We start from the raw sequence: 13948 nt of genomic DNA, 5'->3' as shown, positions 1-13948 counted from the left end.
CTATAAAGCTATAAAGCTTTTGTCAACAAAGGTATGTCAGACAAAGGTGTGTTCTCTGACCCAGGTTGCTGTCCTGGCAAAAGACCTCAGTGGGCAATTCTGGCAAAATTTTAAACATGGGGCTCTAAACTTGGCTGAAGGTTTTGCTGCATTGTCCCATTATATTCATTTTGCTGGGGTTGCTGAATCCATGTTAGGCTACAGCTAACAAACTCAAATTCCACAGGCAGTGTTAGAGTGCTTAAACCTGACCACTGCTTTTAAAATTTACTAAAGGTAGTAACCTACCTCATACTTGTGTCCTATTAAACATGAATACTTCTGTAAAATTTGGCATGTAAGATAAACAGATGTAATTTAAACAGCTTGTACTATGCTAATTTTTATGCTGCAGAACATACTAAGGTTTAATAACACCATTATCTTCCTCATGAAGGTCAGTAAAAAGCACAACTATGATTCTGCCCCTGTTTCCCTGCAGCCTTATTACCTGGTTTCATTATCATTTAAAGGCAGAAAGAGAGTAAAATGTTTAAAATATTTCCTGTAAGTAGCTGCAGCAAACCTCAACTCTTTGCAAAGGCTTAGGCAAACATATATGCAGAGATTTCTAGACCTTTGCTTCAAGTGTCACATAAACGGGAAATAAGCTCCTTCTACTTCAGTAACATTTTTTCTTATTAGACTGTTTAGGCAAAAAACCTGGCTGTGTTGTTTCCTTTGCCATATTTGTCCTTTATGGAACACTTAAAAATCATACCCAAGGATTTTGTGTCTTACATGCCTGGAAAAGCACCATTATGTTTGTAGGGAAAATAGTGTAGCAGTAGTAGTAGGCTGTCTCTTACTATTCTTAAGCAGGATGTATTTATGGATGTAGATGCTGTGTTATGTTGGAAGCCAATGTTTTTGTCCCTCCCTAACAATATATCTTGGGGACCCAGAAGTAAGTGCTTTTACTGGCCTGCCTAGATAAAAGTGGGGTTTTGGTGCCTCTGTGCTGTTGCTTCTTCCTTTTAATCAGCAATTCTGGAAGCAAGCCACTAGAACCAAACACATTGCCTGGGTGCTGCAACACTGATCCAACTTATTACAGCAAAACTTGTTTTTAAAGCACTCATGCACTGAAGAAAGGCCACAAAATTCTACCAGATGTGTAACCAGCTACCAGGCTGACCAGCTGAAGGCACGAGAAGACGTGTCCTGTGGAAGAAGGGAGAGACCTACTTGGCAGATCTGTTGGTAAAAGTATAGGTGCCAGGCTAGTCAGGCAGCAACACTGGAAGAAAAATGGATCAGTTTACTTTTTTGGTAATTTTTTTCATTAAGCAAGATCTTTTTGTTGTGCAGGAATGGATAATGTAAATTTACCACCTTTCTGCCAAATTAAATCTTCCTATTTATCACCAGTTAGTGAGAACCAGGTTTGACAGAAGTTATTTTTAATATTGACAGAAACACTCCTTATTTCTTTCTCTTATGTACACATACTTGACACAGAGGGATGATAATGCAATCTAATGCTTCTTCATTTGAAATCTGATGAGATGGAATGTGGTAATGGGACTCACAAGCAATAGAAACATTAACTGAAGATAATTTTAAGAGAAAAATTAAGCTCTTCATTTCTGTGGAATTACAGCCTGCTCCTCCTTCAGTAAGAGAAATCTGTTTCAGTAGTAAGATGAACTGGGAAAGGAAAGAAGGAAGTGGAAGGCTAATGGTGGCTGGTTTATATTTGGTATTTATTTCCCCCATTTGAACTTCAGAAGATTTTTTCAATCAACTGTATAAGATGATTGTCCATTAAAAGTAGTACGTGGCACTTTCAAGTAAAAAAACTCAAGAAAAAAAGACTAAAAAATGATCTTGGACTCCTAAATGCAGCCCCAAAATTTAAATCCTAGTTTTTATGTATCATAGTTATCTACCAAATGTGCAATTGCAATTAGTTCTGATATGCCTCAAACTAGGTATTTCATATAGTCCACATTACTGGAAAAGCCAGTATAAATATCTAAACTAAAATACAGAGTGAATACTATTTGGGAAATACATGAACTACACAGAAGCAACCACAATTTTCCTCTTTTCCCAGTACTTCAGGGTACAGGGCTGAGTACTGTGACTTGGGGTAGGTTACTTGCCTCTATCAGTTTAACCAAAATTCCTTCAAAACTAAAGATAAGGCAAAATTAACTTATGAAAGCAGACTGTTGAAGACATTTGGTGGGATTTAGCTAGCTCAGCATCCTCAATTTCAGCCAGTTCAAGGTTGATCCTAGCCCTTCACGTCAGTGGATTGGGATATGGACATTGCCAGGGGGTTGGTTTTTAAATAAGCCTTTCAAACTCTTAAGGAGATTTCCCATTCACACCTCAGTGTGATTAATTCAATCTTCAATGGATTTAGTTGCTACGTGTCATTTTCTCAACCCCAAAGCAGCTGGGTGTTGTAAGATTTCAACATGTAAGAGCCAAAAAGCAAACTACATGTTAGAGCAGGGAAGCTGCAGCTTATGCTAATTATCTTACATGCTCAGATATGCAAATGGCATTGAAGTATATGCTTCTTTTTTCTTCCTTTTTTCCTTGCTCCTCATCCTCCCTTCAGATTTGTGTCAGGAGAGGGAAACAGCTTTCCCCTGTACCTAGCTACTGATTTGCTGCTGATTTGGTATCTTTTAAAGAGTAATTACAGCCAACGTTGATTACTTTTGTTACAAAAAATTTTTTGGTATTTACAAATCTGATTTTTGAAAGACTTGAATAAAATCTTAGTGTGAGAAATACTTCTCTCTGTATTCCAAGCAGGATCACAGCTTGCTTGCTCTGAACATACTCAGAGCTCCCCAGTGTCAACACTAATGTAGACTGGACCATGATAAGCCAGTCTATTAAAAGTAGTTGTTTAAATGGAAACAGCAGGTTCACACCTCTCATCCTCCTGTTTTGCAGGTGGTAAGGTGAAGGTGAAAGGAAGAGAAGGTGGAGATGGAACTGCCAAATCATGCCAAACAACTGCTACTGCAGCTGAACCAGCAACGAGCCAAAGGTTTCCTCTGTGATGTGATCATTGTGGTAGAAAATGCCCTGTTTCGTGCCCATAAAAACATCCTGGCAGCCAGCAGCATGTATTTCAAATCCCTCGTCCTGCATGACAACCTGATTAACTTAGACACGGACATGGTGAACCCCACCGTGTTCCGGCAGATCTTGGACTTTATTTATACTGGTAAGCTCTTAACGACTGACCAGCCCGGTGAACAGAACTTTAATGCTCTCCTCACCGCAGCAAGCTACCTCCAACTGCACGACCTGGCAGCTCTCTGCAGAAAGAAGCTGAAGCGGAACAGCAAGTCCTTTGCTGGCAAGGCCGGTGGCCTTGGTGTTGGGAGATCTGCCAGGAGTCAAAGACTTTCCACTGCTTCAGTCATCCAAGCTCGCTATTCAGGGTCAAATGAGGGGTTGAAGGGCTCACACTCAAAGGAGCTGTCAAAGGGAAAGCTCTCCGATGACGAGGTCTTCATCAGCAGCTCCAACCAAGAGAACTGTCACTCCTTAAGCAGGGGAGGCAGTAAGAACGGAGGTGGGGGCAGCAGCGCAAACGGGAGCACCGGTGACCAGGAGCTAGGCCTTGACCTGTCCAAAAAGAGCCCGTCACTCCCTGCTGCAGCCTCCCACGATGACACGCAGCACAGCGAAAGCCAGCACGGCTCTCCCCAATCTGCCTCAGCCCCCGCAGCCAACAGTGCCTCATCGTTCGACGAGTCTGGAGTCGGAGCCCCTCACAGCATGGCGGACAGCAGTGACCCCATGGAGATGGATCTGAGCGAAGAGTGCCACCACTCGCTGACAGAGAGCAGCCAGCGCAAGGGCCTCCGGCACTCGTCCCGCAAGAAGGAGTGGATCAAGAAAGACAACGCCTTTGACCGAAAAGAGGGGGGCACAGACAGGGATGAGGGCGAAGGGCTGCCCAACGGGATCCTGCTGGGGCCCTTGTCCAAGTCCGTGGAGCGGAGTCTGGCCGGGGCCTACGGCGCAGACCTGCCCTACCCGTGTAAGGAAGAGGTGGAAAACGGTAAGGAGAACAGTGATGACAGCGGCCAGAGCGAGAGCGAGAGCGGCGGCCATACCAGTGCCAACTACGTCTACCGGCAGGAGGGGTTTGAGCCAGTGGCCTACGGTGACAACCTGTACGTCTGTATCCCCTGTGGAAAAGGCTTCCCCAGCTCCGAGCAGCTCAACGCCCACGTGGAGACGCACACCGAGGAAGACCTTTACATCAAAGAGGAAGGCACATACGGCGGCAAAGACGAAGCCGAGGATTTGTCAAACCCCAACCAGTCCTACGCCGAGTCCAGACCCTTCAAGTGTTCGGTGTGTGAGAAGAGCTACAAGGATCCAGCCACGCTGCGGCAGCACGAGAAGACTCACTGGCTGACGCGGCCCTTCCCTTGCAACATCTGCGGCAAGATGTTCACGCAGAGGGGCACCATGACGCGGCACATGCGCAGCCACTTGGGGCTGAAGCCCTTTGCTTGCGAGGAATGCGGGATGCGCTTCACCCGGCAGTACCGACTGACAGAGCATATGCGTGTCCACTCAGGAGAAAAACCTTACGAATGTCAACTGTGTGGTGGGAAATTCACCCAGCAGCGCAATCTGATCAGCCACCTGCGAATGCATACCTCTCCCACATAAGCCAAAGACTCCAGAATGAGCTTCGAGCCCATCCGCAGTGATTTACCTTTCTTGTAGACTTGCTGCTTAAAAAAAAAAGAAAAAAAAAAAAAAAAAAAAAGAAAAGAAAAAGAAAAAAAGAAAAGAAACAAACCCACAAACAAAAAAAGGGGGCAACTCCCCATACTCTGTTCAGTCATGGGAGGCCTAAAGAAATGTAGCTTTAACATTTAAAAAAAAAAAAAGTTCCTTTTTTCCCTTTTTTTAAAAAAAGAAAGGTCCACAGCCAAGCTGATGCATTTAGTCCAACTCTCCCTCCAAACCTTGGTGATCTGGCAAGAAATGCCACTTCTTTCTGTGCACATGTTTTTGATTGCCATATTGATTATCTGGAGCAGGTAGGGGGACCATAGGGAGCCTTCAGCCTCTGTGGCTCCCCCCCTCCTGCATCTTCCTTTGTGCTACTGTCCCCTACTCACCTCCTCTCTTAAAACCAAACTGCGTAGGGGCATTTCTTGCCATCAAAAAGAAAACAAAGTACCCCTTTTCAGTGTTCTAAGTAGCTGTGAAATAAGGTAGCATTGCATTCACAAGGCTGGAAGCTGTGTCTGTGGACCATCTCGCAGGGCTGGCAGCCCCTTCAGATACTGTGGGAAAGCCATAGCCATGGTGGAACCCACCACCCTTCCTCTGAGCTGGTGATGGTGGAGAGAGCAGTCTGCCCAAGTGTGCACCAGCCCAAGAACTTCACTTAAAGAAATGGCGACGCCTCCCCTACCATCCCTGCCTCTTTGGGTTTTGATCTTTATCCTTGGCACACCTAACCACACACCACCTTTTCCCACAAAACACCAACCTCTTCTGCCTTACCCATGACTGAACAGGGACTGGACGCCCTGGGAATTTCTTTCAGTGAGCAGGGGGTCGTCTTTACTTTTCTAGTAGTTTCGTATTAATATTCTTTGCTTAGAGGTACTTGTTTTATTAAAGGAAAAACCATTGTAACGTTTATGTGAATGTTTGAACTGGAAGGTCTGAGGTTAATTCTAGGGTGGGCGGGTGGGGAGGGGGTTTGATGTAGGCTGGACTTGCTACAAGTTCCTTAGGTACTTTTTAATTTTTTTTTATTTTATTTTTTGTGTGTGTGTATGTTTTTAGCTTTCCTCCCTCACTAAAGAGCAAGTCTGTGTGGACAGACTTGTTACCTTTGCTACCTCTTGAATTCATGAGAACAATAAGATGGTTAGTGAAAGATTAGGCTTTTTTTTTTTTCCTCTTATTGTAAGTAATTAAATGTATAAAAGTAGAAGCTAAATTAAAGTTAAGGGATTTTTACCACCCTGTCCTTCCATCAAAAGTCAGCTAGAGAAATTTTAAAGCAAAACTTGGCCAAAGACAAAGCAAAAAATATGTTTGAGCTAGAGGCTGGGCTGGCTGCTTGGACTGGCTCATTCGCAGTCTCTTGGCTGTTTGTAGTCACTTTTAGATAAAAGAAGAAAACTTCTCTGAGCTTTCTGGGCCCTTTCCAGCTTTGTTTATTGAATCTGGATACTATGGGGAGGGGAAAATGTCCCCCTCATCTTCCACTCCCCCAGCACATCTGGGTCAGTCTGTAAACACCTGGCAGGACAGAGGGTGAGGGCATAGCAGCCTATAATTTACTAGAATCCAGAGTGCAATAAGGTGGGGGAGAGGAGGAAAAAGCAAACCAAAGTGTTTCATATCCTCCCTTTTAGACAATTTAACACACGCACACAAAAAAAAAAAGAAAAAAAAAAAAAAAGAAAAAAAAAAGAAAAGAAAAAAAAAAGAAAAATGAAAAGAAAAAGAAACAAAATGTTCTTGCAACATCTGCATAAGACATCACAGCCAACAGCTGCTATTGGTTTAGGAGAGAAGACAAAGAACTTAGCCCACTGATTCTTGGCCCCCTTGACTTTGTTGGCGTGACCTTGTGGAAAGCTATGGCTTATTTCAAGCCTCCCGTGACTGTGGTGGTAAAAATTCACAGCCAGTAGAATCATCCCTTCTGAATTGAGTAAGGTTTACACTTGTGTTTTTTCATTTGGTTTTTTCTCTCCCCCCCAACTCAAACCAGTATAGTCTTTATACGTAAGGCTTACCAAACCTCACGTTTTGTCTTTTTTAAAAAAACAATTTTTTTTTTAAGTTTTGACCAAAAAAAGAAAAAGGAAAAAGTGAGCATTTTTGACTAAAAAGAATATAAGCTTAATTTTTTTGTTGTTGTTGTTTTTGTTTTGTTTTATTTGGTTGTTTGGTTGTTTTTTTGGGTTTTTTTTTTGTTCTGGTAGACTAGTCCATAAGAAGTTTTTGGGTCAATTGAATGAACTGAGGAAACTGGAATCCAGGCCCCAAGCAATAGATGACCCAAAGGTGCTGAGCCTTGGCCTGGTGTCACATTACAGGGAACACTCTCCCCCTCTTGCCCACGCTCCAATGTGCTGCTCCCAGTGCCATTGCCTGCTCACCCCCAGACCCTGAGAGGGGAGCAGGGACTTCTGGGTTTTTTTAATTGTGGTGAGGTGCTCTGTTTTATTTTGGGGGGGTCAGGTGAGATTTTAGTGTCTTTAGCACTTCCACATTTTGAATATTGAATTCGTCTCTCTTTGATTCCTTGGCAAACTCCCTCTGAGAGCGTCCCCGAAACAGTCTTTGGGGAGGACAGGGAAGACTTTGCTGTTCACCTTTTTCTCAGAGCAAATCTCATCAGGGCCCAGGGACAGTGCAAGATGAATTCTTAGGCACTTTCACCCTGCCTTTGCCTTCCCTCCACCCATCCTAAACATGAGCTGAACCCCAGGCTGGCTTGGGCTGCAGCCAGAGCAGGCTCCCCTTGCTCCTGGCTGGCTAAGGACCCATCGAGTCCAGATTTTCAAGGCAATTTTTAGCTCCCTCAGTGAGAGGGGCACAGACAGGGACGAGCCCTGTCCCCTGATGTGGGTTTTGGATGTGGGTTTCCCCCACTGATTTGTGGCCCCTGTATTTTTCTGAGATGGGTCTGCACGTGGTCAGCAATGGGGACAGCAGGTGGGTGTCTGTGCAGAAGCCACCCTTGGGTGAAGCTGTGACCAACTGAGCCAAGCCACAGAGCAGCCCAAGGTGGTGGGGAAGCAGCAAGCTCCTTAGCAGGCAAATACTCTGCTCCCCCTCACCTCATTCCCTTTTTCAAGCACGTGTGTGGGTGATGCAGCCTCTCCCCCTAGTCCCAGGCTCCCCCTTAATTTGCTTCTTCAGCCTCAAAAATCATGTTGAAGTTTCAAGACCCAATGCTATCTTTTTTTTTAAAAATTTTGGAGCGTCTTTTTTTTTTTTTTTTTTTTTTTTTAAATCCCCTCCCCAGCACTTAAACAAAACGACATAAAGTCTGTGTACAGCAAGAGTATTGTACAAAAGGAAATTTTGTTCTTTCTTCAAGTAGCTGTGTAAAGTTGTGTTCCATAGATTGAGTATAAACAACATTTTCCAAATTGTGACAGTAATAATGAAAAACTAATAATACTCAAAACTTCAGGGACTGTTTCAGGCCTGCTTGGGGCCTAAACACTCAACTGCATTTGTACGACATAGTATTGTATCAAACATTTTTCTGTATTTTAATGAGAAAGCAAAACACTAGTTTCATATTTAAGATTTTAAGAGTTTTAGGGTGGGGGGGAGGGAGTTGCATTTTTGGTTTTTTTTTTATTTTATTTTAATTTTTTTTAAATACACAAAGAGCCTCAAGAGGAATAAAACAATTTAAAAACAAACAAAAAAACAAAAAGAAAAAAAAAAAAGAGGCCAGGCAGCTTAAGTATATGCTTTAGTCACTTAGTTCCAGAATGTTTTCGGAATAACAGGAAAAAAAAAGATAAAATAGCAAAAGTTGTATAAAAGAATAAAGAAGCTCATACCCAAATTCACAAAACTATTTTTTAAACCAAAGCACATTTGAATGATTATGGAACCTCACTTGGCTCAGAAAAGTACTAATATATTTATCTCATTGTTTACATAAACTTTTACAGTTTCAGACCTCAACAGATCTAGGGGCCAGTCAAAATTAATCTTTGCTTTTTCCATTGGTTTGTCTCTGAGGGCTACGCAGCGTTCCCCAGCTTGGGAGGGGATACCTGTGTTGCAGCTGCATTCCAGCACTGCTTGGGGAGGGTGGGGAGAGGGAGGGCAATTAGAAACATGGCACGTATCTATTATTTTTTGTCTTTAACCCATGAGAGATGTTGCTGGGAGTAAGACGTAGGTGCTATTGCAGAGGCATTCCAGCCCACCTCTTCAGAGGATTCTGAGAGTACCAGAGGGTAGAGAGAGAGATGAGAAGCACTAGAGATAGAAAAGGATATTGTCAGAAGAAGGTGGGAGCTGCTGTACCCAGCAAATCTCCTTAACATTAGCCACAGGGAGCTGGGCTGAGCTGCTTTCCAATCCTTTACCGCAAAACTTCCAAAAACAAATTATTGGAAAGCAACCCAAAAGCCCAGCTCTGTGCATCTGAGGAAGTCAGCAGGAGCCACAAAGATCACAGAAGACACCAAAGAGCTATTGACATGCAGCTTCTGTGAGGCTTTGTGCCTGCTGCCACGGAAGAGAACGCACAAGTCTGAGCTGCCCCTCTGCCCGGGCAGGGGCTGTGGCAATGTCCCTGCAGTCACCTGGGGAGCTTTAGTGGTCCTGAGGGCCAGAGCACGGGCACCCAGCTGCCTCCTCCTCTTCAGAGCTGTGCTGGGGCCTGGGCTGTATTGTTCAGACCATCTTGAGCCACCTTGTAATGAAACAGCTGAATTGATTCACTCCAGATCTTACTTACAGTCGTGTGCAAAGAGCCCAACCAAAACTCCTAAGGCTTACTAGAGGGAAACCTAACCTTGAATTGCATGTTAGAACAGCCTAAAGATGACCAATGAAGATGGTTTGCTAAAATACTGCTGAAGCCAAAAAAAAAAAAAAAAATTTAAAAAAAAAAAGCTCTCCATCATTAGTCATGACCCTTTTTAGCTTTTAACTTCTACACCAAAGCCACCTCAAACATTTGAGGGGGGGCTGATGGAAAATGAAATATTAATTTTGCCTGGTCTTAATATCTAACAAAGATGGTGCAAACACTATTTGACAGTGTTGTTTTTGTATCAATATGTATGTGCAGTAATGAATGTATTTATTTCTCAGATTCTGTATGCACAGTTTTGCAATGTAATTCAGAAAGTTGCAAACACAAAGATGTGTCCGCAGGGTCTTCTCTACAGGATTTCAAAAAAATGAAAAAAATATATTAAAAAAAAAAGAATCTCAGAGACTCTCAACATAGCCATAAACCATAACCTGTGAAGACAATACAAAGACTGGACTTTTGTAGCTTTGCATAGAAGAGGAATTTATGTTTTGCTGTATTTAAATGTTTCCATTTACAGTGTCACTCTTTTAAGATTCCTGTTTTGGTTTTTGTTTTTTTTATTTTCTCTCTCTCGTGTGTGTGGAAAGCATTGTTTTCAAGCAGTGCAGGTTCAAAGTCTGGGTTAGCAGTATTTTACCGTGTTGCTTCAGTTCTGAAAAGCAGGAGTATGGGTCTTGACCAGGGAAACATCCAGTGCACTCAGTGAAACAAAATGAATTCTGAGGTGACTGCTGGCAAAATCCAGAGGAGTCATCCAAGGAATGGTTGTGTGTTTCTGATTGTAGCTTGTGACTGAGACAGCTCTCTTGTCCTGCCTGAAGGACAGGACGTAGCTCCTTTACTGAAGTCCCTCCTCACCCCCCACTTACTGTTTACTGTGGTAGCAATAAGAATCTCAGGAGTGGGGACTCAATGCCTGAGAAAGCAAGAGGAAGCTCTGTGCCAAACCCAGCAGCCTCTGTGCCATCTTGTGATGGGCCTTGCAAAGTGTACCGAAGCATCAGATCCCCTGCAAAGTGGTCCCTGGGGAAAGCTGTTTTATAAACTTTTTCCAGTATTGGTGGAGCCAGTTATGGACCTGCTACAGCCTTAAATATTATCATGAAAAAAGGATGTTTGCTGATTTCTGGGTATTTGCCAAATTCAGAAACCTTCCCAATCAGCTGTGTGGGAGTTAAGGGAAAAACAAATCAAAAATGGAGACAAAAGCTCCCTATAATTTAAGTGGGTTTGAGAGGCTCTAGATAGTAAATATCTTGCTCTCCCCAGACAGAAGAAATACTTGTCATTGATATGGCATGTTTGAATAAACATTTATTTAAGCAAGAGTTTAAAATCTGAGTTAGCTCTGAGCTCTGATTCTTGAGTAATTAAATAGACATCTAAGCATTTTTTTCTTAGTTTTTGTTTAAACTTAAGGATTTGCTCAACATCAAGGAAGTCTCACCATTTACTGTAAACCCCTTTCTTTTCATAAGCTGACTCTTGCACTCCAGAACTTGTCATTTTCTTGAAAAACAAAATTTGGGGTCTGCTTTCAATAGCTGAACATAGCTTGTTGCAATGTTTTAAGTCCCATGGCACTTTATTGCCCTGATTTCAGTGCAGGAGACAAGCAGGGAAGCAGTAGCTATTTCTCAGTCCCTTTCTACTCCTCATATTTTTTTCAGGGTAGGTAAGAAATTTCACCTTTAATGATTTCCAATTCAGACTCACTAACTTTGCTGCTTTCCTTGTAAAAGGAAAAGATTTGGGAAGATAGAATGACAGAATCATTCTGGCTGGAAAAGACCTTTAAGATCACTGAGCCCAATTATTACCCTGAGTGCAGTGCTAAACTGTGTCCCTAAGAGCCACAACAGAATTACTATTTGTTCTGTTCTATCTAGTTGAACTCAAACACACTGAAAGATAAATTTAGACCTAGAAATGCATTTTTTGCTCAGTTGTCTCCTATCACCATCCTCTGCTTCCCCTCCTTCCCCAATTCTCCTAAGCATTTTGAAGCCCAGTGCTGAACACATAGGGAACAATGGAACAGGTATTTTTTTTTAACAGAGAAGACCCTATGGGATGCAGTAGAGAAGGTCTAAAATAGAATGTTTCATGTTATATTTGCTAATTTAGGGGACACACTTCATAGATCTTGCTTTCCCTGAGGACTGGGACATTTTTTAAACTTTCTCATTCACAAATTATCAATCGAAGCACCTAGCACAACTGTTGCTCTAACTTCCACAGGACTTTTGACTGGCTGGGGATAACTTTTTCTATGAGATCTTGTTCTGGCTGGCTGGCTATTTTTCCCATTTTATTTTAATATTTTAAATACAACTGAACAAGGGATGTTGTATCTCTCTTTTTTTTTTTTTTTTTTTTTTTAATTTTAAGCCTTAACTACTAGTCAGTCTAGGAGCCCTGGATGTTTCCTGGGGAAGGGGTGAGAAGGAGAGGGCAAGGGAAAGGCCAACATTCCTGCTGCAATGTTCTGTTCATTTCCTTCAAGAGCTTGAATTCAGGTCAGAGCCACACGTAGTTGTGGCTTCAACTCAAGTGTCATATAAAAAGATACAGAAATTATAATATGATCTCAGCATTCAGAAATTTGCAGTCTTAATGTACAGTGATGAGAAACTGTTATTTTATGATCTTTTCATTAAAAGCTTGATTGAAAAATTACATCTTTTGCTCCAGAGTTCACCTTGTTGCTATACCTGACTCTCTCTTTTTTCTCCTTGCTCATTTATTCTTGCCTGAGGATCTGAACCAGCAACTTCACAAAGCAGACACAACCCCACCCCAACACACACACAGCCTGAACAGCCACACACATTTTATGCACCTATGCACTTTGCTCACAAGCCAAAATCCAACACTCATTTAAATATTAGAAAGGATGAACTGCATGAGTGAGGCTGGCATGCAGTAGATATGCAAACAATGGATAATGGGAGAATCATTGTTTTGCCTTTTTTTTGAGACCCTGTGAAAGTTGAGGCTGGTTTTGAAAAGTTCCCCTTGTTTTGTCCTAACCACAGTTTGCAAGCAGTATTCATCAGACAGTAGATAGTAGATAAATCCCTTCAGACCATTTGAACTGTAAGTCTTAGCTCCCTGAGCTCATCTCTGAGCTAGGCAGAAGAGTTCCCTAAAATAAATTACGGTTCTCTCCCTCTGCAAGTAAAGAGGGGAAATGCTCCCAGGAAGATGGCTGCAAGCAATGGCAAGAGCACCCACTGCAGAATTCAACCTCTCAGATGTTAAGATCCAGACATTTTTCTTTGGGCAGGTTAAGTGTGACCCCAGTAAAATTAATTACGATTTCCTTGATCTGGGTTTTTAATGGCATTTTCTGGTTCCCAGGCCAGCTTTTTAGATTGAAGGATCCTTCAATAAAATACTGTTTAATGGAGACAAATTAAGCATCTTTTACATAATGCAAGAGTATTTCCTAATATATAATTTCCATAATGCCCAGCATTTCACAACATTTTGCTTCATCCCACTGCTCATCACCACCATTTTGCTGTTTCTCCAGAGCCTGTTGGATTGCCTTAATATGCAGCCAAATAACTCTGGTGTTGCATTAATGTATTTCTTCCTTCTTCTTCCTATTTTTTTTTTCACACAATGCTGACTATATTTTAAAGTGACTGACTGAAGGAGCTTCAAGTTTAGTCAGTTTTCTGACAGGTTGCCAAGTCAGCAGCCCTGGTAAGAAAATAATTTTTATTTGTCCTTGGAGATGTGTTTTACCAAGCAAGGTTAAAGAGAAGGACAAAAATGAACAGAAAAAGCAGATGATGAGCTACAGAAAACCAGTGGCTGTTTTTTAACAGCTCAGATGTGCTAATGAACCTGCACTATTCTCCCAGCTGCAAATGACTTTTCCTTTTCATTTGTTTTTTTGGGGGGTTTTTTTGTTTTTTTTTAAATAATTTCTTATGAAGTTTTTGCTTCCTGGCACACGTTTCTTTGTGGCATAAGTGGTTTCCAGCATAGTTAATAGATTGCATGTTCTATTTTACTTTCTTTGCAGTGGTCAGCTCCTTTTCATCTTGCAAGATCCTGTGACAACTATCCAGAACTCTTCATGTAATAGCTCACAACTGAAATGCAGCTGCCTCTGTGGTGGAACACTGAAATATGTACAACTGAAGTGCAGAGTGCAGGATGTAAAGGATACCAGATATGTCTGGAATGCCTGGGAATTTGTCCTTTCTTCCCTCTGCTTTCATTGCCCCCTTTATTAGTAGGACTTCTTTCTCCCAAACCCACACTTGCTTTCTCTCCACTACCCTTTTCCCTCTTGAAGAGCAAACAATCCTTGAGTCAAACCTTTGAATGATAGGTTTG

General features: G+C 42.2%; 1 protein-coding gene and 1 long non-coding RNA gene across 4 annotated transcripts in view; one reads left to right on the top strand and one right to left on the bottom strand.

The window, feature by feature from the left end:
• HIC2 (HIC ZBTB transcriptional repressor 2) overlaps positions 1-5692 on the top strand; it is a 73223-nt gene extending 67531 nt beyond the window's left edge. For all 3 annotated transcript variants that reach the window (XM_071763131.1, XM_071763132.1, XM_071763130.1), the window contains one exon: positions 2959-5692. In XM_071763131.1, coding sequence (XP_071619232.1) covers positions 2995-4704 — 1710 coding nt within the window. In that variant the 5' untranslated portion in view covers positions 2959-2994 and the 3' untranslated portion in view covers positions 4705-5692. The remainder of the gene's footprint in view (positions 1-2958) is intronic.
• The window catches only part of LOC139805114 (uncharacterized), a 191285-nt gene that overhangs the window by 85166 nt on the left and 92171 nt on the right, over positions 1-13948 (bottom strand). The gene's annotated exons all lie outside the window — the stretch shown is intronic.

The sequence above is a fragment of the Heliangelus exortis genome, chromosome 19, assembly GCF_036169615.1.
Source record: "Heliangelus exortis chromosome 19, bHelExo1.hap1, whole genome shotgun sequence".
Lineage (NCBI taxonomy): Eukaryota > Metazoa > Chordata > Aves > Apodiformes > Trochilidae > Heliangelus > Heliangelus exortis.
This window is presented reverse-complemented; position numbering and strand designations above follow the sequence as displayed.